Source organism: Harpia harpyja, chromosome 16, assembly GCF_026419915.1.
Source record: "Harpia harpyja isolate bHarHar1 chromosome 16, bHarHar1 primary haplotype, whole genome shotgun sequence".
NCBI lineage: Eukaryota > Metazoa > Chordata > Aves > Accipitriformes > Accipitridae > Harpia > Harpia harpyja.
The window spans coordinates 16,819,381-16,845,811 of NC_068955.1; the positions used below are offsets into that span (position 1 = coordinate 16,819,381).

The window sequence follows — 26,431 nt, forward strand, 5'->3', positions numbered from 1 at the left end:
ATTGTTGTAATTAGTCAATTGATTCCCCCATATGCGAATATTGAGCCATCCTGAGACTGTCACTTCAAAGGACTTTTGTCAGATTTGTCACCAATAATTAAATGGTCTCCGCCCAAGCAGACTGTGCTTTTGATCAAGAATATGCAGTTTGCTCCTGACTGTGGGCCAAGGAAAGCCATGATTTGATCACAGCACTGGCAGATATCCTAGTGAGCAGGAGAAGCTCACTTTGTTATGCTTAGCAGCTCCTAACTTTCAATCATGGGAAATCATAATTCGACTATTAGCATGTAAGAATTTTCCTTACGCACCAGCACAGTTAAAAGGCCACTGTCAGCTTGGAGCATGATGCCTTCCCTATGGAGGCTGATGAGAGACTCCACACTAATCTCACCCTGCTGTTTGCCTGCTGGTTTCTGGTACAGTCCCAGGTTATTGAGATGTTATATTCATTGCAATGGAATTATTTAACTATGTGGAAATGCTTTATTTTTCCCCTTCTCTGTTGTGCGAAACAAGAAGAAAAGGAACTGCACCCTCACTTCTGTGAATATTTGGAGTATACACCTGCAGCGAAACATGCAGGTTTTCCCCACCAGAGCCCCTCAGCTCTGGCACAGCAAGAGTGCATTCTGCTTCCCCCAGCCCATGGGAAAGCGATTCAGCCCCACAATGCAGCTGCTGGAAAAGATGTCAATTCATTTAGCCAATCTTTTTTGTGGTATTTCATAGGTGATTGTGTGTCTTTGTTAATGATACCAACATACATTGTCCAGGCTTTGAATTGTCCACAAACCCCTCTGATGTTATTCCCACTCCGCCCATGTTGCTGAAGGGAACTGCTTCTGAACATTTTGCAAAACTGCCTTCAAATGTCTCCTAAAATTTTTGTATCTAAGAAGTCCAGAAAATGGTAGACAATTGCAAATGCTGCTTATTAGGGTGACCATGGTCATCACACTGCTGTCTTGTGCCTCACTCTGCTGCTGGTTGTATTTATGTCCTGCCTCTGGTCGTATCATTGAATGCAAACTCTCATCAGGAGATGGTCCTTCCCTCCTCAGCAGCTCTGTCCCCAGTCCAGAAAGCAGCCAGCTTGATGCCTCCAGAGCCATTCTGCCTTTTCCAAAGTAAACTAAACAACAAAGTCCTTGAAAGTTGAAATGTTCGCTGAGGGAAAGCCCAATCCCAGGAAAAATTGCAGTGTGGTGTTTTCTCTGAGGGCAGAGAGAGCAGCCTCTGCAGACAGTGGTGCTGGTGGTTGTTTTTTCATACAGATTCTGGCTCTACCTAGTAAAAGCATTTACAACATATTGATCACTTTATGTATAAATTGCAACTATAATAGTGTTTCATCTAGAACCAATTGACCGTATTCTATAGAATAATACTTCCATGTACTTCTAATATCATTTAAAGCCAGTGACTCTGAGAGAGCCTTAAGGCTCTGGTTTGGTAATAACATTCTGCCTTCCTCAGACTGATTTGTAAAATATCAGCCTACTCAGCCATGCATTCTTACCTTGCACTGAAGTAACTTGGCTAGAGGAAAAAAAAAATTAAAAAAAGATATCTAACTTCTGGCTGTGGAATGGAAAGTTGAGTACCTAAATACACATGATGGATGGCTCAGTGCAATGCTCTTCAGGAAAAAGCATATACTTTCCACAGTTGCTTAAAATAAGGCCTTAACTCAAATCTATAAATTAGATCAGAGAATACTGTGGAAAAAATAGATCTTATGTGCATTGATCTATTTCAATACCAAAATCTACACATAGGAGAGCTATCAGTGTTACGGTAATTTGTCTTCGGTTCTACATAGTTCAGGTTACAATCTGCAGAAAGTTTGAAGGGGTATTACTGATTGACATCCAGATATAGTCAGATTCCCTATTCTCTGTCCCACCATTTTCTATCTGGGTGCTTAATTTTGCTCAAAAAAAAAAAAGTAAGCTCAGTTTGCCAAGGCCCTGTGCAAGCTGTTTGTTCTGGGTATGCCTCCGTTCCCTCTCTAATCTGACTTGCAAGGGTAGGGGAGCAGAGATAAGGTCGTGTTCCACTGAAACTGGTGCTTTCTTTGGATTTCTCAGTGCTTCAGTCCCCTTGACTACAAAACACATTTTAGAGAAACAAAAATGGAATATACTCTTAGATCCTGATTGAAACAGTCAACATTCATCTTTACTTTAAACTGCTTTAAAAAAATGTCCAAACAGTGAAAAATAAAATGGAAAGAAATTCCCAAGAAAGATTTTTTTCAGGTACTGTGAACTGTTCAAATCTTTGTTTGGGGGCATTTTTTAAAGGCAATGCTTTCTAAAACCCAAAAAAGCTCATTTTCAAAATACCAAGTGGCAACATTAAGTGTCTTAACAGAAATAACATGACTGGTACTAATGTGCTGGCAGTGAGCTTGACAAATGAAAATATTGATGGTCTCGCTGCAGCTAACACTATGAAATCTGTTTTGCTGGCATCTCAGTCACATTTTAGGAGATCATCATGCAAAGAAAGAACAATAGCTTTAGACATGGTTTATTATTAAATTACAATGGTTTTAAACATTGGATTGACCCTTATTGTTCAGAAATTTTTCTCTGTATTTTGGTAACTGACCTCCAGAGCTCAGCTTTCCTCCAGCACGTGCCAACCTGGCCTGTCACTGTCAGCGCTGGGTGCATCGCTCAGGGCAGGGGGCAGCAGCTGAGAGCCGGTCAGCCTGGCCAAATCCTGCTCAGAGCAGATCTTCCACAGGACTGGTACTGATACACAAGCATCAGAAGTTTGGATGTGAAGTGTTATTTCTAGTTGTGATTTATTCCTCATTCAAAAGCAGAAGAGTTTGTAAGCAGCTGGGTAGTTGTAGATACATCTTCTGTAGATTTAGAGCATTTGCTGAAGCTCCCTCACACAGCCATCTCCATTATAGCTGCACTCATAAAAACCATATACATCACTAGAGCTTTGCATTGAAATCTCGCTGTATTTTAGGCTGGAGACGGAAGAAGCCAAAGTAACTCAGCAGATGTTGCTGGATGCTTTGAAAGGTGCATTTAAAACCTCCCCAAGGACTTATGCAAAAAAAGGCATGGAAGAATCACTGTTAGTGTTACACACACACATCAACAGATCCATTAACTGAAATAGCCTTTTAACTGTTATTCATATTGAGCAGTATGAGCAAGCAAGTCATTGTTTGCTCTTTATTGATGTATCTGCACTGTGTTTAGCAATCCTATAAATCCATTATTGCTGGGAACAGCTGCAGAGCAGACTGATAAACTGGGAAACAAGCACACAGCTGATAATGCGGAATAACCAGCTCCAGGCTGGTCGGAGCCAGAGCCCTTACACCTCAGACTACACACACCATCAGAAAATGTTTAAGTATCAGCAAGACTCAAGTGTAAGAGCACTTCCCAAGGAAGCAAAGGATTCTTTGGCATTGTCAGGCTATTGCTGAACTTCAGAGTTTCTGAAAAAAGTCATCTGATCAGGTGTACAACACTCTACAGATGAGCATGAGGTACCTAGCCCCTGTGGAGAAGGCAGACAGCCTTACACAGGCACGGTGGCCTGGGCTTAATCACTGACATGCACCAGGGCTGGAGGAGACGTTAGGCAGGGCTGGAGAAGACAGGCTTTGCACCTACAGAGTGAGGAGAAGGAAGGGGAAACAGCATATGTGGTGGAGGGAGGTTATCAGAATCTGGGAAGGAAGTAAAAAAGCGAGCAGCCTGGCAGGAAAAGCTTTCCCTGGAAAGAACGGTGGTATCATGTGCCATCTGGAGGCTTAAAGCAGAAATGAACAGGCTGTATTTCCTTTCTGGAGAGACAGCAATCACAGCTTTTAGGTAGTAGATATATACCTTAATCAGAGCTGACATTAGATCAGCCTGTTTTCCTTCTGATAGTACATTCCCAACACTGGAAGCACCATATCAGAAAACTGCCAGCATACAAAAAAAAAAAAAAAAAAAAAAAAAGAGAGAGAGAGAGAGAGGAAAAAAAAAAGGTCCAGAAATCTCTTACAGAGGATAAATGTCTTCTTGCCCATCCTGCCCTGCACTGAAACAAGGGCAGAGACATGGCACGGTGCATGGAGAGCGCTCTGTCCCTAGCACACTACAGCTCATGTCCCTGGCAATCTTCTTGCAAGCACTATTAATACACTAGGGATGCCCACAAAGCACTAGCATTACATCCAGAACATCGTTCCAAAAAATCTTGCCTTTCCCTGGTCACTTGGAAAGCTGGAAGTAAAAGGTGAGTTAAAGTAACTTGCTTTAGATCAAACTAGACTACCTTTGCTCAGCGAGAGGGGCTAATTTGAAAGCTTTGCTTCTGGCTGTTAGGAGATGATGTCTATTAATTTAAAATGAAATAAACCCAGGAAAAGCAACTTGAATGAATAAATGGGGTTCTACTAAGTAACAGGGACAAAGAACAGGCGTGCATCCTGAATCTTTTTCTTCAGGTCTATGAAATAGTCTGAGGGGCTCCCAGCTTCTCCTCCTTTTGAGGTGTACAAACAGCTCCTTCCCTCCTGCCAGCAAAGCAGGCAGGAAGCAGCTCCTCCTGGTGCTTCCAAGTCAGGTTTTCTGCTTCGTTTGCTTCCTCCTCCCTCGCAGGCAGGAGGCTGGCATGGGCAGAGTTTGCCCAGCTGGAGAGGAGGGAGAATGGAATGAAGCACAACACTGGAGAGAGACACCGTTTGGTATCAACTCTGTAAATGCTTCTGCAAAGTGCTGAAAATGGAACCATTTAAAGCCAGAGGTTTCAACAACATGAGGTCTTATGTGAAGAGCTGAAAGGGACTCCCTGAAGCAGTGCCACAATAACTGGAAAAAGGAAGTACAGTACCTTCTCTGGTGGGTATGAGAAGCAGGAGAACACTGTACCTACCTACCTCAGAAGCAAGTAAACTGTTGATTTTTGCTTGCCCCTCATTCTGCCCCTGGACAAAAGTGATTGCATCTGCATTGTTTAATTACTCACATCACGCAGGAGCTGTTAAGACCTAGCATCTTTCCCATTGCTAAGGAGCTTTTTCTTTTTCCTTGAGAAAAGCAGAGTGTGCAAAGTTTTCAGGTGTTTCTCCCTTCCAAGCTTTTGACCCTCTTCCGCAAGAGCATCCACATCTGTTCATCTCCAAACTCCATTTGCTGCCTGATAACACCCAGCCAGAAAGGGCATGCAAGGGCAGCAGTATTTCTGGCTACATCCCATTTATCAAGGAAAGAACAGGACAGAAACATTGTGTCCTCTCCTCTCTGACCTCCACCTTTTTAATCTCAAAGACAGTGAAACAAATACATTGCAAGACCAGGTATGGAATGGGATTTCCAGATACATGGGTTCAGCTCTACCCACCCGAACAGACTAACACTCCAAATGACAGCCAGAACAGTTGGCTTTACTGAAGTTCTAATATTTCAAACCTATGTGATTTAAGAAAAAAGAAGGGAGAAATTTTTCTCCGTAAAAGTCTCCCTGAGGCTGACTGCCCCTGGCAGTGGTGGTCACCTGCTGCAGGTCCTACACTGGGAGGTTTGTTGTCACAGCTTCTCTTCTGCAGCATGAGTCTCACCAAGAGCACTCGGACAACCATCGTGTGGCTGGCACATGCTCCCATTGGAAGATGATGAGAGAATCATGCTTTGCTCCTCCCGTCTCACCATTTCAGAAAACGCAGCAGAGTCACCATGGAGGATCACAAGATTTTACAGTAAGTGTCAGCACCCTGTGATGAACAGGAGAGCTGCTGAGTGCCAGTATCACCCTCCAGGCATGTGATCCTCCTTGGGAGTGGTTCAGATGGCATCCAGGAACGGAAACTAAGAATTTTAGAAGAAAGGGACTTAACTGAGGTAATTTTACATGCATCTACAGTCAGGTAACCTGTAATCAAGAAGCCAGCTGTAACATGACAAAGATATTTCTGCACCCCCTTCTATCATTGCTCCCTGACAACAGAACATCTCCTTCAAGGGATAAAAAAGTCCTCAATCTTGTTTTCCTAGAAGTAAATGAGTCCTACAAACACTGGTCCTCCCCCAAGGCTATTTCAGCAAGTGGAAATCTTTCGATTGACCTTGATGAAGGTATTGTTCCTTTAACTGGTACCAAGCTCTTCATTCAGAGAAACCACCAACTGCCAGGACACATTAGCATTGGGCCCTGGTCCTGCCAGGCAAGTCTCAACAACAGATTAACACCCTCGCAGAGAGCCCCAGTGACCATAATACACATCCTACTCAAGTGCCACCCTAGAGGATGGGAGCCCACTTTCCTTATCCACTATAAAGCCCTTCTAAATAAAATGGGTATTTTGGCAAATTAATTTTATTCAAAAGGAACCAAAAAGAAAACCCCAAGAGAGGAAAAACAAGACAGAAAGTGCTCTAGGATGATGCTTTTTAATTGTTATTTTTATATCTTTAAAAACAAATCAAACCATTAAAAACATTATAGACATGTGCTGAAATTTCCTGTACAACAGATATGAAAACAATAAAATTTGTACATCATTTCAAGATATTGAACAGTCACTTATTTGAAACACATCAACTTTTCCCTTCTTAAGCAGGCCCCAAATGGGAAAAAAAAAAAAAGATTAGAACAGAAATGCAGGAGATGTAACTGCCATACAGTGGAGCTTTCAGCCTGAAAAGCACATAGCTTTAGATAAGCAACAGCGAGAAAAAACACTGACCAAAGAGACAGATCTTGGCAATTATAACACAGAGAACATCAGAAGGCAGGGAAAAAATATTTGCAGGAATTCAAGTCTTGACCAAGACAGATCCACAAGGTAGTAGAGCATTACCTGTAACCTCCCTCTTCCTGCAGAGATACCCTGTGAGGCATGCCCGACTTACATCGACACTATGGCCAACTTTATGTTTACAACATTTTAAACCTTACCAACTTCTTCCACCTATACCTGGGATCCGCAGGTCATTTACTTCGAACTTCACTCTCTTCTCACAATGAGTCGGTTTGGGGAAAACACAGTTGTATTAAAAATGGATACTCATTAGATGACACAAGTGAGAATTTTGCACCTGCTTCCAACATCAAAACAATGGGACAGATATGTTAGTCTTATAGAAGACTATCTGGGTGTTGGTTAGGCAGAAACACATACCATTCTAGCTAGTTTTCTGATGTTCTGCTGCAATATAATGCAAACACATGACCTAGCGTAGAAGATTCATCTCCGTCTCTTCGGTGCTATACAAAACAAGGGCCTTCTGAAGCAAGAGAGAATTCACGACCCTAAGGCAGCAAGTTCTTGGGAGACCTGGAAAAATGCATACTGGCTCTGTGCTCTGCACAGATGTGCAGTAATTAAAAGATTAAGAGAGGAAAAAAAAAAAAAAAACATGACTGTAAGGGGCAGACTTTCCTCCCTCCCAGCTCCTTTGGAATGGTTCTGTTTGGTCCAAGTGGTTTATCTTTGTCATCTGACAGCAGCTTAGGAAGAACACTGGGTGAGAGATCCACTATGTGGACTGCCAGTTTGGATGGAGTTGGGCAGGATCATTAACCTCGTGGGGGTTTTTTAAATTTATTTTTTTTAAAGTATTTCAGAGAAAGAGAGGAAAAAAAAAAAAAGATATTCAAGAACCCACAAGTGGCTGCTACAAAAAATAAACCAAACCAAAAAACCCCACCCAAAGCTGAAGCACTCTGTGGTTTGTCCTCCAGTTTTGCTCACACACAGCACACCACAATTTCACACCAGGTTGTAAAAAATTCCTCTGAATATCTGCAAAGTTACAGTTGTGCACCAGGAATTCCTACATTTTCCTTCAGCTGACAGTGAACTCTGCAAGGTTGCCAGGTTCCACTGTAATGCCACATATACTCCTAGTATCTGTAGCTTTTTCTGACAACTCTGCTACAACAAACCAACCCCCCCCAAACAAAAAAAAAAAAGCAGCAGAATTCCAGAGACTCTGGTTATTAAACCTTCATAAGATTTTCACCGCTTTACAGCTATTCTATAGCATTATTCATAAACTTCATATTCGTCTGCAATGCAACCAGTGCAATGATCCGAAGACCAAAAGACACCCCCTACCCCCCCAGCTACTGTAGAAGTCCTTCACTGGTAATGCCTTCGTAAGTCTAACAGTTATGTACCAGAAAAATAAATCCAATCTAATCCTTGACTTGTAAAATCAGCAACTAGGGGTTTTCTGCTTGTTTGTTCTCTTTTTAAAAGGACCAGTTGAAACGACAGCAGCAGTATATTGCAAATAATTATAAAACAACTACGTTAGATCAATGAGATGCAGACAGGTAAGATGTGTCTCAGTTTTGAATAGCTAAAACAACCGAGAAATTGGTCTTTAGAGCAGAATTTTATGCAATTTGTTTTGGTAGAAACAGTAAAGCCAGTCAATCTGTTTGGGAGTGCTTGGACACTTGGAACCTTAGTTTTGACATTTTCACAGATTTATATATTTGAGGAAAACCAACAACAATGATAAAAAGACACCAACCTGAGTAAAACTCTATTAGAATAGAGTGATCATTATTCAGTAAATCATATATTGCACCTTTAAATAAATCATTATAAATTGTATAAAAACAGGAGTATCAGCCAGGAACAGGGAGGAGCTATTCTGTCCTTCATACACACCCCCACACGCCCCCGCACACACATTCACATATTCACTTGCTCAGTTTTTTTCCTATAGTTAAAGCTCAGAGTGGCAGACTGCACTCCTTTTCCTCTAGCAGAGGCACCAAAACATTAAGGCAGGGGATATTTGTGGTGAAATGCAAAAAACAAAGCTCACCTCCAAACTTCTGGACAGTCCTGCCAACAGTGCAACTACAGTTAAGTTTGACATAAGCCTTATTTAAAAATCTGTGTTCTCATTAAGAGTTTCAGTACAAAAATAGAATCTCTGCTGTTTTTTTTTCTAGAGTAGCAACTAGAAAAGGCACAATTTCCAAGTATAAATGTCCATTTGAAGGAGCTGTTTGTACTCCTTTTTTTTAAATAAAAAGGAACACAGAAAAAAAAAAAAATCAATCACAGAGGCACATATCTATGAGCTAAGTAACCAGATACAGTAGATAAAATATGTTCCTGAAACTTATAATTAAATATATTAGAACAGCCCACAAGCCTGGTGTCTGTAAATGAAATCATATAAAGTTGTAATAAAAAGCTTGTGTTATTAATATTTAAATTCTAGTTCACCGTTCATACTGCAAATGCTATTTCACCTATCAGTACTGCTAAATTCCCAAGAAAAAGCAACTTTAAGGAGTTTTCCTTGGGGTTTTTTGTTTTGTTTCGTTTCTTTTTTTTTCTTTTCTTTTTTTTTTTTTTTTTTTTTTAATACCAATCTGTGGCTCCCCTGCCAGCATTGTGTAGATCACATCTTCGAACGTGGACAGAACTGGAGAAGCCAGACATGAGACACTGCACACAATCCTGGAAAACACGAGTAGAACATCTCCCTTTCCTATGCGCAGCTAACACCTCCTGGAGACACTGTGCTCCTTCCAGGCTATGCGTGGTAGCCATTCGCCTTCCCAAAGCCTGGCCCAGGTGTGAAGTTTTCATAGATTGCCATTGCTGTCATGTTTTGGTAAATAAGATCAGTTTTCTTGTCTTTCTGGGATCTAATAATATCCATAACACACTGGTTTAGGAAGACGTACTGGTCCTGATGGGAGAAAAAGAGAGGGTAATACATTTCTAGAAAATACCAGATTTTGGAATTAATTCTGCTCCTGAATATAGGCTTTGGATGCACTGCACTGAATGTTATCAGAGTATTTTTTAGAAGTTGTATGTATAGTTCATAGAAAATAGGGCTGGAAAGGACCTCATGATGTCATCTGATCAACCCCCTGTAAAAAACCAGGATCAAATTTACTGTCATGCCTAACACCCTCTTAAAAGACTTTCACGATGGAGATTTTACAGCCTTTTTCAAATCAGCTTAAGTTAATCCACACAAATTTTGGATCAAAGTGATAATTTCAGCAGGAACGTGTGTGTTCCTGCAGAACACAAAAGAAAAGATGCACACTGAGACCACTTGACTCAAGACAATTCTGGCTCACAGCTATAAGGACAAAACTCACATGGGTAAAACAAGCTGCAAAAAAAAAAACTTCCAGATTTTGATTCTTTCCAGCTGCAAATGTCAGTCCTACAAAGTACTCTGTAAAGAGATTGATTGGACATACTACGGTCCCTGGCTACAACTACTATTGTGGGAAGAGATGAGGCAGGAAGGAGGGAAGTTAAATAAAGGCAATTTCAGATTGCTCCTTAAGTATCTTATCTTCCTGTAATTCTGAGCTATGTCTTGAGTCCACTCTTCCTGGATTATTACACACATTTGAAAAACATGTTGCTGGATGAAAGACAGCCTTACCTCAGTTTGCACCATTAAAGGTCGGTGCATGCGAAGATCATACACCACTCCGTACACATCCACAGTATTCTCCATTTCAATCTGCTGAATCAGGCGGTCAATGGCAATGAACGTCCCTGTCCTCCCAACACCAGCACTGCAACGACACGGGGAAGCTATTTACTGCTTTCTCTCAACCATCCGCTCACTCACCAGTGGCCTGATGAAAAGCCAGTGAAGCTAGTAAGATGCTTTCTATTCTTTCAGTGGCGTAGGTATTAAAGGCCTCTGCAGCCCAGACGGGTGGCTCTTACGAAGAGGGAGGGAGGATGTGCTTCTAGGCTTCCCAGCATTGAAGGTGCACAAGATTACATATAAAAGCACTTGAAAAGGCAACTTTTTCAGCTAAGTTTGCCAGACTAGGAGACACTGTCTATTCTAATGAAATTTTGTATCACATACTTTGCTACCTACATAGCATTGCTACATTTCTGAAGCAGGGGGCAAAGGTTTTAATTTGGCAGGGTGAATAGCCCATGTCCTTAAGCAAAGAAAGTTATTTTTCTTTCCTTTTTTTTTGTTGGTTTTTTTTTTTTAAGTCACACTGAAAAAGAATTGTTCTTAAAAAAGCCATAAGATAAAAGTGTGTCTAACACAAACACGTTCTTCCTACCTGCAGTGCACCAGAGTAGGAGAGTCGATTGGATTCTGACTGCTGTACTCATGAACAAGGTGTCTAAAGTTGATGAGAAGGTCTGTTGTCTCTGGCACTCCATGATCTGGCCAGGAGGTGAAGTGGAACTGGCGCACTGTGTGGCTCTCTGGTGTGTTGGACTAGAAGAATACACATTAAAAAAAAAAAAAAAAGAAAAAAAGAAAAAAAGAAAAAAAGAAAACCGGCTTCAGAGGAGCAACAGTAGGGCTTCCTGCTCTAGGTACTGGGTAAAGCTCAGCTTCATTAAAGATGCCTGTTACAAAGTGTGCAGTAATTTGACCAATGATATTTCAATTTCCCTCTTCCTTCCGCTCTGGTAGAGAATACTTTGAAATATTTCCCATTTACTTTTCACTTTACTCCAAGATCATCTCTGCTGTATTACATTTGCTGACAGAGATGGGGCTAATTGTTTGGTCTAGCAGGTATCACAAGTACCTGCACAAACACAAGTTTTGGTGCAAGTCTCAGGGAAACACGAGCTGCAGGATCACTGACGGGGCAATCAGTCATTCCCATTAGCAGGCTGGATTTTGCTGGCAGATCCCTTTCTGCCACAGGGAGGGTCTTACTGACAACTCATTCTTACCTCTGGCTACGTTATTAAAACACTGTTGTGAGAAGCCAGAGCATATGAACAAATGCATACACATAAATATCGCAGGAATCTTGTTGTCAGTAAGTAGCGTGAAAGATTTTAAATCGTACTTTTAGCAGAAAGCAGACCAATACATTCAAAGCCTCAAATTAAAATAAACCACTCTTATCCTTTTCCCTCAGATAACTTTGAATTTAAGTTTTAGTGAAATTATTATATTCTGTCACTCCAGTGTTTCTTGACATGTGAAGTCACAGTGATATGATAAACCACTTCTACAGATATTTATACACTAACAACTAACAACTGAGGGGGTACGCACCTTTTCTACAGTGAAGTCCCTTATTGTCCATTCTGGAAGGACAATCTCTGACACCATTGTCACAATAATGTCACCATAGTTCTTGGATTGTTTGTCTGGCCAGTATTGCTCACATTTTGTCTAAGAAGAGAGTTACAAGGTTAGACACACAGCAATGAAGCAACTGACTGTTAGTTTTAAGTAACACAGCACCTGACGCAGGGCTAGAAAATACATCACCCTTCCCAATGGCCTATCCCAGGGCAGAAGCTCTACCAAAATCATTCTTTAGGGAGAAGAACCCACCCTTAAAGACAGCGATACCACAACCCTCCTGAGACAAGCTATTCTGGTAGTCAGCAGATATAAAAATGGGAAAAAGCTTAAAAAAAAAAATAATTTGGCTTATTTAATTTAGAAAACAGTCTTCCAGTAAGTGGATGGCTGTTAAAAGAAAGTGGTCAGTCTCCAACCTACTAGAGCAACGACAAAATTAGAAGAGATCCAACCATCTTCAAGAGACAGTTCAGTTTTAATAAAAACATACCCGGGCTTGTTCAACACATTTTGTCAACATAACAATAGAGTAGATATTCTTCTCCCAAATCATGCGCCAGAAGTCTTCTATAGTATTGGGTAAAGGACCCTGTGCAGCAATAAATGCCTTCTTTGAGTTATAGCCCTAAGAAGAAAAAAAAAAAAAAAAAAGAAGAAAAAAATAAATATCACACACATGTGCATCAATGAGACATAAAAAGCCCATTTTGAACATTATGAGCTGTTAAGCCTACATCATAAAAATACACATTATATTTCATTTCAACTAATGAAGCAACTTACAGGCATATAGTTTGCATTAATATAATCATCAGTTGCAGAGCTTTGATCTGAAAGTTTAACACGAGAAATATCATCTGCAGAAAGAAAAAAGGAAAAGAAAATTATGCATTTTAGAACCAGAACCTTTCAGCAAAATACTGCTTATCTAATGCATGGTTTCTAAATGAAAGGTGTTTTAGAACAATGTGCATTTTAGGAATAAGAATATAACTTTAGGAATCATAAATAACAGTAGTTTAGAATTTTTATAATGAAAGCCTTCAGAAAAATGAGTAGCCAGGATAAAGATTCAGAATATTCAACACAGGTTTTTTGGGTTGGTTTTTTTTTTTTTCCCCCCTCTTTTTTTAAAACTTGGTTTGGCTTTGCATATCTGTATATTTTTAAGCCAACACAAAACTATGGTTTTCATTACTGGAAAATAATAGGTAATTTAACTACAGTTTTAATTACTGGAGAAACGTAAGTAATTTGTCTCCAGCTGCCATTGCGGCTAATGTTTTTCCTCCAAAGCACCCCTAAGTACCTGTCACTGTTCGCCTTCCAATTCCCTCTTACACTCTGCTATGTTGGGATGCCCACAGACAACTTGGCAGGGCTTCAGGTCTTAGTTCATTTGCAAAGCTGGCCAGCAAGGTCTTAATATTTCTCATCGCTCTGCACATCTATCTGTCTGTAGTCAACTGTTAACCTCTTGTTTTTTCAGTCTAGACTGCAAATTTCTCACAAATGGAAAATTAAAATTATTTAATTAAGGGTAAAGTTCTTTAAGGAGCTTTCTTGAAGGAAAGTTTGGGAACTTTAGGCAACATTCTTGAGGGAAAGCTCTTTAGGTTTGCTTACACAGCGATTTTGGGAAAGCAGCAGCCCAAATTCATTCATTTGGAAATTGACAACATTAATCCCTCTTTGAAACCTCTGAGTACTATTAAAGCCAAATTAGCCAAACCCAAGGTTTTTCACCTAAAATCTCAACCAGTAGAAGATGCAAAACCAAAGAGAGTAACTCACATGGTAAGACGTTGTTGTATCTATTTTTTCCCCTGTTCTCAGCAAGTTCAGCAGCAAATTTGGGCTGATGAACACCAGCAGACTTGAGTTCCTACAATAAAAGAAGGATTCATGAGCATCTGGTCCTGGTTTAGGAATCATACAGAAACACATGACTGAAACAGACAAATACTCCGAACACTCTTGGCCTTTGCTGTAAAAGTAAGCATGTTAAACTGGGATAAAAGATGATAGAAATCATCTTTTACAGAGTGGGATGGTGACAGTGGCAAACCTGACAGAGAAGGGATTAATACAGCTTGTAGGAATAGTTGCGTGTTTAAAGCCCAGAGATGGACTTTAAAAGCCCAGAAACAGTTTTGCAGAAATACGTGACACTGACATCAACGGTGCACTCGTTCTGACCCCAAGGCAGTGAACTACTTGGCATAAGCTTTGCAGACATTTCAGGGAGAAAGGGAGCAAGTACATCATGAAAAGACTGAAGGAAGCAAAATCTGAGAGGCAGGCAAGGTGGAGCACCAGCCTGCAAAGTACAATCAAAGGGACAGAATTTGATCTGGAAAGAAGAAGAAAGTCAATTAAGAGCTTCAAGGAGATGAAAAAAAATGAGATTCTTTAACAGCAGACATGACAAGACAGAATCCTTACTGACACTTGATTCCTATCTTTTGTACCTTATAACAATTGAGCTTTAGCACATTTCATAGAAAAACATTTATGGTCACTAAGCAAATGATAATTGCCATTTTTCTGACTGCTCCTTTGAGCTATTCACAGGTGTGGTTTGCAAATCGCACCTATGCACTGAGGTAGTCAGTGATATTAGTGAGAGACCTGTCTTGCTGTGTAGAAAAACAAAAAACAGATAAAAAAACCAAAGTGCAGAGAAGTTAAAGAGCTTTCCCTAGGCTAACTCTGTAGTGCAACTAGGGCAAGGACTCAGGAGATCCTGTCTCTGGTGAGAGCTCTGACCAGCAGGCCATGCTATAAGCTCACATGTAGAGATAATAGTTCAGGATATGAAGTATTTATCACGCGCTTCAACTAAATTTGAAGCTGAATCAGGGAAGGGAAAGCTATACATGAGGCTTAATAATCTCTGTAATAAAGGTCCCTTCTCTTCCCCTTCAGTAAGCCTCCCGTATGCTCCATAGGAAAGCTAATTTGCCTTTCCAAAAATATTTATCATGAAGCTCTCTCCACTGAAGGCACATACCTCATACTCTTCAGCAAAACCACAGTTGGAGTCAGCTTGCTGCTTCTTAAAGTAGGACTCAAAGTTCTCCACTTTAATCATTTTTGATCTAAAATGAGAAAAGCCATGTATTGGTAACTAGTATTAGGTAAATAAACCATGAATTCAGTTCATGTGTTAGAAAGTATGCTTTACTTACTTCTTGATTCTTCAGGGGAGGGTGGGGGGGAAGAAAGAGAGGTTGATTAGACACATGCAGCTGTATTTTTCACTATGTGAATCTAAGAATGAAAGCATGACTGTTAGTAGCAGCCACAAAACTGCATTTACAGGGGACAGGATATCAAGCATAGTATTTAACTGATCTGTTAAACCAAGGAGAGAATAATGCATCCTTCAGGAGAAGAATATCACAGAAGGTGGCAGTCAGCTGCTTCTGTACTGCCGTCACTTTGGCCCCATTCCCTGGTGTATTTTATGTCAACTATCAAAGTCTACACAGGTGGGACTTCATGGAATGCTCCAGCCATGCCTTTCCATCAGCACAAGAACTGGAGCAAGAACCAATACTGTGATTCAATTGCACTGCCTGTGACTTCCAATATATTGTGGTTACCCTCCCATGGCCAGCTTTTACAATCCCAACGTTATCCAAATTAATGGCTCGGCGCAAAGTAGTCATGAAGCAAAGGAAAACTCAGGCCACAGTGCAGAATTTTTCCTATGTGCACTTTATCAACAATTTGGATTGTCTCCTCAATGTGCACAGAAGCCTGCGTTTCATTCAAACATCCTGTTTTTCAAAACTACGTGGACCATTTGTGTGTCTAATAGCGATTCATGAAGCAAGCACTCAAATCCCCGTGGCAGCTCTAAAAATCTCGATCAATATGATTACTTTTAGTCTGCAGGCTGGAGTCTTTAAATTCCATGATGAATTAATACTGCAAAATTCTATACAAAACTGTACGAAAAATAAGTATCAGGATTCAGAGTAAGTTCTGCAAATATCACTTGAGCCCAGAAAACAATGTGTGAAAGAATATGGACTTACTTAATTGGAGAAAAGGACACTTCAGTATTTCTTTTATCTTTCCTATAAGGTGAAAGAAAACAACACAATAGGTTCACAGTAGAATTTAATGGAATGCATATCAGATTTCTGACAACAGCTATTTCCTGTGCCCGTTCAGAACAATTTCTTTTAAAGCATCTCATTCTGTGAAAAAAAAAAAAAAACCTCCTGAGGCAAACCTTACACCTGGAGTAAAAATAAAATACTTCATCCTTCATTCAGTGATGTTGTGCAACGGGACTGTTTCTTTCTGTTGGAACCACAGTATAATGCCTGAACACAAAGCACAAAGTTTGGTGGAAGAAGTACATCTGAGGGATCTGCATCGCTAGCTAACAGGAGAACTGCTACTAATCCCAGAATCCCTATAGTAAGTGTTCAACAGTGACGTGTCAGTGGTACTGAAAGTGGTAGTTGAATGAAAATAAGCATTCCTAGCTTTAAAGGAAGCTCTTCTCATTATTGTCCACAGCTATTGGACATGCTTGTAAAACCAACAGCAGTTAATCAAAGAAACTAAGAAAACTGGACTAAGGGCCCTACGGCTAACTCTGCATGACCAGAAACAGGACAAAGCCTTTGTGAACTCTTAAGTCCCATATTATTTGGAAAAGATTGGAAACTGAGAGACCAGCTCAAACCCTAGGCAACTCATCAACTTCTGGAAGCTCCAGAATGGAAGTTTCATGTGACAGGCCATCAAGCAATTAAACACCATGATTAATGGATAATTTAAAATAAAACCATCTAAGATACAATTACATATGCCTTTTAGCACAATAATTTGTGTTGCTTGCTCGCTTCTGACTGAATTACTTTATCAGCATGCATGGATTCAGAAGAGCTAAACAAAACAAGTCTTAACTTATCAGTCTGTAACTATGGGGTTGAACAAAGTCATTTAACTAGTTTGATACATCATCTCTAACCTGTAACATACAAACAAGATTTTTAATAGAATGTATTTTAAAGCATCGTGACAGAAGTGTATAAAACAGAAAGAGGCCTTTTTAGGAGAAAGATACAGAAGTGAAATACTGGTGTTCCTCATCACAACAAGTACAATGATGAACATACATTACCTTCTCTTTCTCCAGAATATGAAACCCCCTATAGTGACTACAGCCAATATAGCTAAAAGGCATCCAATAACGGCTCCAGCAATAACACCTGATAAAAGAGAACACATATTACTCATTACTGATTTACTTCTTTGGTAATGATCTAACTCAATCGATGTGCTAAAAGAGAACCTCGCAAGTGACACAGCACACTTTGCTCTACTAAACTTCTTTTCTTTACTGGGTCCTTTGGCAGCACCAGTATTGAAAGCGCATGAAGAATAATAAATCAAAGATGATAAATAAATAAAAAATTGGGATCAAAGGACCAGTATTTGCATTCCAATACACCTGCTTCCACCTTACCAGAACTGTTAGAACATCAACTGCTTTTTGCCACTTGTTTCTGTTCCAAAGTCTTGCTGTGCCATCCAATCCCTTTTAGCATGCCATGAGTAGCACAGCTTTTGGTTACTTCCACAGTGGAAGTCATACATGGAAAAAGGTCACCCACAGAACTAGCAAGGTATGAATTTACAGAGCAGTGCAAAGCTAGAAAGAAACAGTCCATCACAGAGAAACCAATGGGCGTTTTGCTGTTATGAAATTTGCCATAATTAAGGAATCTCCGCACACTGTATATGTGCCAAGCCGCTAGTTCTATACTTGACATTAACTATACCTGGATCCTGGGGTAGCAAAACCGCCTCAGAACAGGGTGAAAATGATACATAACTATCTTCTCCCGCAATGATGTTGCCCATAGTAAAGGTTATATTAGTGAAACCTGCAACACTTGCCCTGTTGATAAGGTAGAAGAAAAAAAAAAAACAACACAACAAACCACAGGTATGTTACATGGTTTTTAACAGCCTTAAGCAAGATCTGTAATCTTTTCATTAGATGATCTTTTAGATTCCAACTGCAGCAAAATTAACCAAACAGTGGTTTGAAATAAATACCTGTATGAATGAAGTGGAATCAATGGTCCGTTTTCGTAGCCATACATTGTGTTTCCCTTGCCAACATTAACGACATTTGTACCATTCTGAGAATGGAAAGAAGGTGATTTTGCCTGCTCTGTATCTATGACATATGTTACATAGGTGACTGTCATCATCTTCTTGAAATCTTTGTATGTGTTCTTCAATTTAGACTTCAAAGACCCACAACCTTCAGAAAAAAACAAGGATATATGTGGAATATATCATCCACTGATTTTGTATCAATTGGCACAGTGGCTGAGATGATCACATTAACCACAGTTATTACTCCATAAATACTGCCTGAAATGAAAAGCTGAGTGCAACTGACAATCTCAGAAATCTCTTGTACTGCAGTGCAATCTACTGAACTACCTCCCTACTCCCCAGTTGTACTTGTTTTAATCTCCTTTTGGTTTTACTTCTACCATGTATAGTGGAGCTTCTCTGTAAAGGTACATTAGTGGTGGATTCTGGTGTCCTCGTGGACAGCCTTCACTAGGCAAGTCAGTCATAACCATATGTACTCTATCAACTATCATATGTAGAGAGTGCAAACAGTGTAGAAAAAGTCAGCTGGTATTTGGTAACATTGTGCCACCCAAACAGCATCAAGCCTCATTCAGGGTGACACCAAACTCGTCCTGAACTATACTTCCTTGCTGTGTCTTACACGAAGTCTCACACCTAAACCCTAAGAGATGAAAGAGTTAATTTCTGCCTTTTCTTGACATAGACAAGCATTGGACAAAACAGTGATCAGAACAGTTTCTCTTCCAGAAGACTGAGAAGAACAGGCTACCGCAGTCAGTGACTAACAGGACACCATCTGCAGAACAGCATCACTTCACAGTGTCTGTTGTTAGAAGATGAACCTCAGAAACCTGAGGCAGCTTATACAGTTGAGGCATATGTAACCTAAGAGGTAACAAGCAAGCTCAAATTACCAGTTGTCCAACAACTCAAGAAGCGAGCAAACTGACGTAAATATTCAAAGTGCTGCGGGAGGAGGAAGAATCTTGCTCATTTGACTGAAGTTTGTATACATTGCTCTCTACTGACTGCCTTTACAAAGCTAAAAGCTCCTTATAAAAGCAAATATAGTATTGAATTCACCTTTAGAAAGGAGAAGCCTTGCAGGAACTCTGAAAGGTAGAAAAGCTCTAGAAAGTTTTCTACAGTTGTGTAGACAAGGTTTGATCGGCCACCAACAGCAAAGCTCTCATCAACTGAAACTGTGCAGGAACAGGGTGCAAGACAGCTCTTCTAAACCACTAGTTTGGTTACATTAAAAGCAGCTGAGCTTGCAATTAACTCCGTTGCCTAGAAACAGGTGTTCAGTACTATCTGAGACACGTTATATGTCCTGTCTGGTCCCTAGTTTCCATTCCAAAAGGATGTACATCCCAGGTTATATCTGCAGCTCTTTGTGGATGTCTTGGGTATCACCCTAGGACATCTCAAACAGCCATAGACACCATTGCTTACACAATTCAATGAAGTCCCCTCTGTCTATCCTAAAGGTAACAACGTCTGTTTTAAGACAGAAAACCACATTTCAAGCATTTTAATGCTATTTCAACACTATAAAGCTGATGTGATGCTTGCCTGTACTGATGGTTTTTTGTTCCTATCAAAGCACTCAGACTATATTATAAATACAGGCAATCTTCCTTCCTTATTTCTCTCAATCACATCTTGAAACTCCTCTTCCTTGAATACCTTGCAATCAAAACCACACTGAAGAACATGCTGAATTTCATCAAGACTAAACAGGACTTGCTGAAGGTACAAGCAGAGCTGTTGCTGCATGCAAGAGATTGACATTCAAATCAGCAACTCTGGGGCAGCTGAGTAATGTGAAAAATAGGAATTTTCTGCACTGGTGTACTACATATCCATATACGTAGGCATTTCTTGGACATATATTGTATGGAAAACCACAGAAGAAAGATCTACAGTCAAACTGCTGCAAGATGAATTTCCAGTGTTAAGACAAAGGATAAGCATGAGTGTCAAATCTCACGTGGGGGAAACTATCTCCATCAGCTGCTTTATTCCTCCAGTGCACTGGCAGAAATTAAAAGAAGTTCAACAAGAACCTACACTGCGAAGGTAAGTTCCTTAATTTTATGATTTATCACTAGACATCCACCAATTAAAGACATTTCTCTGTTTTGATCCTTTAAAGAGGTGAGTTTGATAGACTACCCTCTAGTTTTCCATGGCGTTCAACCTCCCTTGGCATGTAATGCTGACAATGCTTTTCAAGCCTTCCACCTGCATGCCATCTTGCTCAGTTAATAAAGTGTTTGAAGTAAAATCAGAAGGAAAGCTCTCTTCCTTTAAGATCTTACTGCAGGTATCTTCCAGCTGAAGAAGGGAGTGGGGAAAACATCCCACATTCCAAAGTTACCTATATTAGTAACTCTGAAAATTATTCTGTGGGGGAAAAAAAGGATACTACACAATCTTGTGGCAGAAATCACTGGCAAATTAAGATGACAACAGCACAGTGGCAATAAGTATGAGACTTATACAAGGATAAGTCAGGCTGGAAAAGGCTGAGTGAAAACAGTGGCTTTCTGAAAACAAGGAGGGATCTGACTTCAAGCAAGCGAGGCATTTGCTTCGTGATTTTTGAAAGGTGATTGAAAATACTGAGTCAGCTTTTTCTCTATCCATTTAAGACCTATTTAGAGTTTAAAACATAATGTTGTCTGATAAATTGTTTCACACAGCTACAAGATAATATCAACATCTTACCTTGTGCTTCTGTTATGATCATTACTGCATAGGCTTTTAATGGTCCATTCACTGACTGAAAATCAGAGAATTCCACAGACAATGAGCTGTGACTGACTGCCTTGACTAAAGGAGCTTTGCTTGGAGCAGGTGGGTCTATAAACAGAAATATTTTTTAGTACTGATAAAGAAAAGTTTTCCAAACAAGGAAATGCTGTAATACTGATGCTGTTCATGTAATGCATATTTATTGTGTGTCACATTAGACTTTGCATGAATGTAGTGTTTTATTAATAATCTGTAGGCTGATAATGTACTGCATATCAAGTTTGGTATTCTGCAATCACGAAGTTAATATTTTGGTCCTATGAGTATCTTTCATTCTCAAATCTTAATGCTTACCAGTAATGCTCGTATTACACATTTTCTGCACTGGAGGGCTTTCAGAACTATTTGAAAGAGTTGCAATAGTAACAGTATAGGTGCTGAAATAATCTAAAGATGCTGTTCTGAAGGTTTCCTCTGAGCCTTCCCTCATGCAGGATGGAGTCCATTCTTCTTTTGCCCATGTACCATTAAATATTTTAATTCTGAAGCCAGAATTGTTACCAGAAGGGCATTCCCATTTCAGCATTAGGGAAGACTGCTTGGCCACTGATTCACACTGAAATGAATTCACTAAGGCAGGAACTGCAAAAAAAAAAAAAAAAAGAATAATAAAAAAGAGGAGTGAGAAATCAAGTATTGCAGTAAATGGAAAAAGCTGTCTATTCGCAAGTTCTGTGTATAAACGTTTTAAAAGTGGAAAAGAATAGTGAAGTTTTACAAAAGATGAAGCTACTGCCTACAAGGACTTGCTACCCTATAAGGAAGAGAAGTATTTAGCACACGAAGTACACAGACCTCTTCTGTGCTCTCTAACTCCTCTGCAGACAGGTTTATCAAGAAAATTTAGGTTGAGCATCTGTCAAGTCAGCAAAGTTTTCAAAATACTGTTCAACCACTGAACATACTACTCTAAGAACATTTTTAGAGTAGTATGTAGATTGATGCTAACTCCCTGTATAATTATGTAAAACTCTTAGTGGCCAAGAAATAAGAAAACAAATATAAGCTCTGTGCATTAAGAGCACAGCAGTAGTCATCCTTAAGAGCAGCAACTACAGCATGTCAGTTTGTATGAGAGTCCTATAGGACACAATATAAAAATCGCAACCTTATGACCAGATACAAAAAAATATTTACGAAGTTAATGTAGCAGTAACACTGAGAAAAAAGGTCCCTCTAAACTAAACATCTTATAAAACTTGGCCTTCAAGACCAAAGCTCTTGTAACTTCTACAATTGTAACACACAGCAAATTTATTTCCTCTTTTGATAAAGAAGTATTTAGTACTTCCAAATACTGGGGTAGGAGACTCGTGGATTAAATTATTTTGTTATTAAAAAGGGCTATTATTTTAAGAAACTAATGAGAAGCAGAATTGTGTACCAGAAGAAACAGATTTAGTTAAAAGATAGATGTGAGTGACTGGGACTTATTTCTACTGCATTTTATAAATACTTATTTTCCTTCAGTAACACCGTCAGCCACTCCTACAAATACAGTGAAATTATAGAAGGTTCCAGGGTTTATGTCTGTAATAACAGCTCTGGTGACACTGGAAGTCTGGTTTCTAAGAGGAGGAACCATGACTTTGGATCTCTATCCTGTACATGTAGTTAGAAGAAGTATCATCTGTGTTCCATGGGAAAAATCAGAGATCAGCGTACTCTGCCTGGCTATGGAAAATGGAGCTGGACTCTGTGAAAGTCAAGATAAGACTCTGTTAACACTCACAAATATTTGCTGACAAACACAGACAGAAAAAGCAGGGGCACAGCCACGATTCCACGTTTTAGACAGACTGAGCATTACAAGTATCCAAGCTGCACTTTCACAGTACCAGAGACTCTCTAAACAGGTTCATCCTGAGGCACCTCTGGAAACCCCACTGAGGAGCTCTGTGACAGATTCACTTCACCTCAGTCAAAACAGGACAAAACGAAGGAAAGGACACAACAGCACATATTCACAAGGGGAAAAAGTCACAAAGTCTAGCGTGAGGAACACAGGAGTACCTCAACCTTCTTCTCTTTGCTGACGAGCTGAGCAGAGCAGCATGTCTGAGAGCCACACAGCACAGTGCTGCCCATAGCCCAGCTGCAGCCACGGACCCCTCCAAAGGGGGAAGTTGCCCAGGCACAATGCACTCTCTGTGGGAGCCCTTCAGAATAAGGGCCAAGGGCCTCATCCACATGGAGGAGAAGGCAACAAAATCCCCCAGAAAACCTCTTTCCACACATTAACATTGCTGACTGCAGGAAGGCCATGTGCAGCACTTCTGCCTGAAACAATATTGTATTTCAACCCTCAGGCAGGTGGGCAGAACCCTGTGCTGCACAGCAAAATACAGACCACCAGGAACAGGGCTGCAAGAAGCTGTAACTTACTTGTATACAGACTTATTGACAATCCTTCTCCTTCTGTCTGACCATCAGCCGCTACTGCAAATACTGTGAAATTGTACATCGTCCCAGGGATTAGCTCGGTAATTTCTGCTTTGGTAACATCGGATGTCAGGTTCCTAACAGAGGTACCGCTCATAACCTCTATCCTGTACGTGTAGGAGTTGGAAGTAGCATTGTTCACCATCCATGTTAAGTTGACAGAAGTCACACCAACATATTCTGCTTTGAGATCAAGAACTGGGCTGGGCTCTGTAAAAGGCAACACAACAATCTGTCAGACTGCAAGAACACCTGCTCACATACAGGGACAGAAGAAACACAGGCACACCACTGCTTCCCTGTCTTCACATCACTCCTTGTTCAGAGTGCAGGAACACCCCGACACCACCACCAGATGCTCCTGGAGGCTTCTGCATCAACGGACAGGTAAGAGAGAACTGAAGAAAAGTCATTCTGAGTGCGATTCATCTCCCTTTGACACTCCAAAGCAGAAGCACAGACCATCACACTCTGACAGAACTCCCAGGGCTTCCCTTGGGAATCTAGAGATGTGGTCAGGAAAGAGACAAGGTCGCAAGGGAAGGTGGGGAAAGCAGAGTAGATGGTGGTGTAGCTGTGCACAGCAAAAGGTAAGAACATCAAGTATCACTGGAAAAGAGGGAATGACCTGCACCACCTTGCTCCTTCACCACCCTTTGTGCCCTGAGCTCACTCCTGAGATAGTGCTGCCTAAAGCTCACTCTCCTGCTGCAGTCCAATGGCAGCCACAGGCCCCCAAAATCACACAACTTCCCTGGACACAACACGCTCTCTCTGTGTGGGAACCCTTTAAAATAAGGGTCTGAGGCCCCCATCCTCCAAGAAGCGAAGGCAGCAAAACTGCCCACACAAATTCCAAGCCAGGGAGGCAGGTTCTCAGCAAGAGTTCCTTCATTGTGTCACAGGCCTTGGTGATCACCTTCAACAATTGCTGGTTTTGAGGAGGTTTGTTTCTCTTTGTTTTTAAAAGGAAGACTATGTCTCTTCCACACAAACATGTCTGACTGCAGGCAGGCAAAGCACAGCATCTCTGCCTGCAACAGCATCAAATTTCAACCCTTGGGCAGGTAGGCAAAGCCCTGAGCTGCACAGCAAAATACAGACCACCAAGAACACATGTGCAAGCAACTGTGACTTACTTGTATACAGACTTATGGACACTCCTTCTCCTTCCATCTGACCATCAGCCGCTACTGCAAATACTGTGAAATCATACAATGTCCCAGGGATTAACTCAGTAATTTCGACTTTGGTGACACTGGACGTCAGGTTTCTAACAGAGGTACCGCTTATAACCTCTATCCTGTACGTGTAGGAGTTGGAAGCAGCGTTGCTCACTGCCCATGTTAAGCTGACATTCTCAGCACCAACATATTCTGCCTTGAGATCATGGACTGGGCTGGGCTCTGTAAAAGGCAACACAACAATCCGTCAGACTGCAAGAACATCTGCTCACATACAGGGACAGAAGAAACACAGGCACACCACTGCTTCCCTGTCTTCACATCACTCCTTGTTCCGAGTGCAGGAGCACCCCAACACCACCACCAGATGCTCCTGGAAGCTTTTGCATCAATGGCTAGGTAACAGAAAAATGAGAAAGAGGCATCTCAAGTATGATTCATCTTCTTTTCATGTTCAAAAGCAGGAGCACAGTTCACCACGGTGCCAGCACTCCCAGGGTTTCCCCTGGCAATCTGGAGAGGTGGGCAGGAAGGAGAGAAGAATGGAGTGGAAGGAAAATGGTGGTGCATCTCTGCACAGCAAAAAGTAAGGAAGATCAAATATCACTGGAGAAGGAACAGAGGTGATGACCCAGGCACCCTGCTGCTTCTCCAACCCTCATGCCCTGTGCCCACTCCCATGGCAGAAAGACCATCTCCAAAACCCCTCTCTCCATCACCCTATTCTCTGTGCATCTTCAAAACAGGGCAACTAGCCATTACAGTCAGGCAACACAGGCGAGACGTTTGGAAATCGACTGGAAAGGCAGTAGCACACATACAGGTACATTTCAGGACAACACAAGTGACAAGAACAGGCATCTCTTTTCTTTCAAATACACCCTGTGGAATGACCAGGCTGGGCTATAGCCTTGCAGGCCAGCTCCAAAAGGTCCTTCCAACACCACGTGTCAAGACTTTTGATACTCAACACAGCAAGGTGCTGGATGGCCAAAGCAGTTCTCCTGAACTAGTGCTGCCTAAATCTCTCTCTCCTGCTGCAGCCCCATGGCAGCTACGGGCTCTCAAATTACAAAAGTTCCCCTGGCACAATATGCTCTGTGTGGGACCCCCTTAAAATAAGAGTATGAGGCCTCCATCCTCTAGGAAATGAATGCGACCCCCTTTCCCAAATTTAGGGGAAGTCCTTGCGGAAAAAAAAAAAACCTCTTTTCTGTATTGCCAGTCTTGGGGACAAATTTCACCAACAGCTTTCTATAAGGGCAATGCTTCTTCTGCACTTTAACTCCCATGCTTGGCAGATTGGCCATCGCCAGGACCAAAACATCACCTCTGCCTGCAGCAGTATTAAAATTACAACCCTCAGGCAGGTAGACAGAGCCCTGAGCTGCACAGCAAAATACAGACCACCAGAAACACATGGGCAAGCAACTGTGACTCACTTGCATACAGCATTATGGACACTCCCTCTCCTTCTGTCTGACCATCAGCCACTACTGCAAATACTGTGAAACTGTACATCGTCCCAGGGATTAACTCAGTAATTTCAGTTTTGGTGACATTGGATGTCAGGTTTCTAACAGAGGTACCGCTCATAACCTCTATCCTGTACGTGTAGGAGTTGGAAGTAGCATCATTCACCATCCATGTTAAGTTGACAGAAGTCACACCAACATATTCTGCTTTGAGATCAAGAACTGGGCTGGGCTCTGTGAAAGGCAAGACAACAATCTGTCAAGACAGAGAAAGAAAGAAGAGCCACAGCCACATTTC

General features: G+C 41.0%; 1 protein-coding gene across 6 annotated transcripts in view; it reads right to left on the reverse strand.

Annotated features, from left to right (window-relative positions):
- Positions 1–9,317: 9,317 nt before the first annotated feature.
- PTPRJ (protein tyrosine phosphatase receptor type J) overlaps positions 9,318–26,431 on the reverse strand; it is a 75,309-nt gene continuing 58,195 nt past the window's right edge. For 3 of the 6 annotated variants that reach the window (XM_052811034.1, XM_052811036.1, XM_052811038.1), the window contains 17 exons: positions 26,101–26,367; positions 24,614–24,880; positions 23,418–23,684; positions 21,327–21,614; positions 20,946–21,080; positions 18,159–18,369; positions 17,879–17,997; positions 17,218–17,305; positions 16,115–16,156; positions 15,082–15,169; positions 13,863–13,953; positions 12,852–12,925; positions 12,559–12,693; positions 12,033–12,152; positions 11,071–11,231; positions 10,419–10,554; positions 9,318–9,698 (listed from right to left, as the gene is read on the reverse strand). In XM_052811034.1, the coding sequence (XP_052666994.1) occupies positions 9,540–9,698; positions 10,419–10,554; positions 11,071–11,231; positions 12,033–12,152; positions 12,559–12,693; positions 12,852–12,925; positions 13,863–13,953; positions 15,082–15,169; positions 16,115–16,156; positions 17,218–17,305; positions 17,879–17,997; positions 18,159–18,369; positions 20,946–21,080; positions 21,327–21,614; positions 23,418–23,684; positions 24,614–24,880; positions 26,101–26,367 (2,648 nt within the window). In that variant the 3' untranslated portion in view covers positions 9,318–9,539. The remainder of the gene's footprint in view (positions 9,699–10,418; positions 10,555–11,070; positions 11,232–12,032; positions 12,153–12,558; positions 12,694–12,851; positions 12,926–13,862; positions 13,954–15,081; positions 15,170–16,114; positions 16,157–17,217; positions 17,306–17,878; positions 17,998–18,158; positions 18,370–20,945; positions 21,081–21,326; positions 21,615–23,417; positions 23,685–24,613; positions 24,881–26,100; positions 26,368–26,431) is intronic. The other 3 variants (XM_052811035.1, XM_052811039.1, XM_052811037.1) reach the window with 3 other exon arrangements.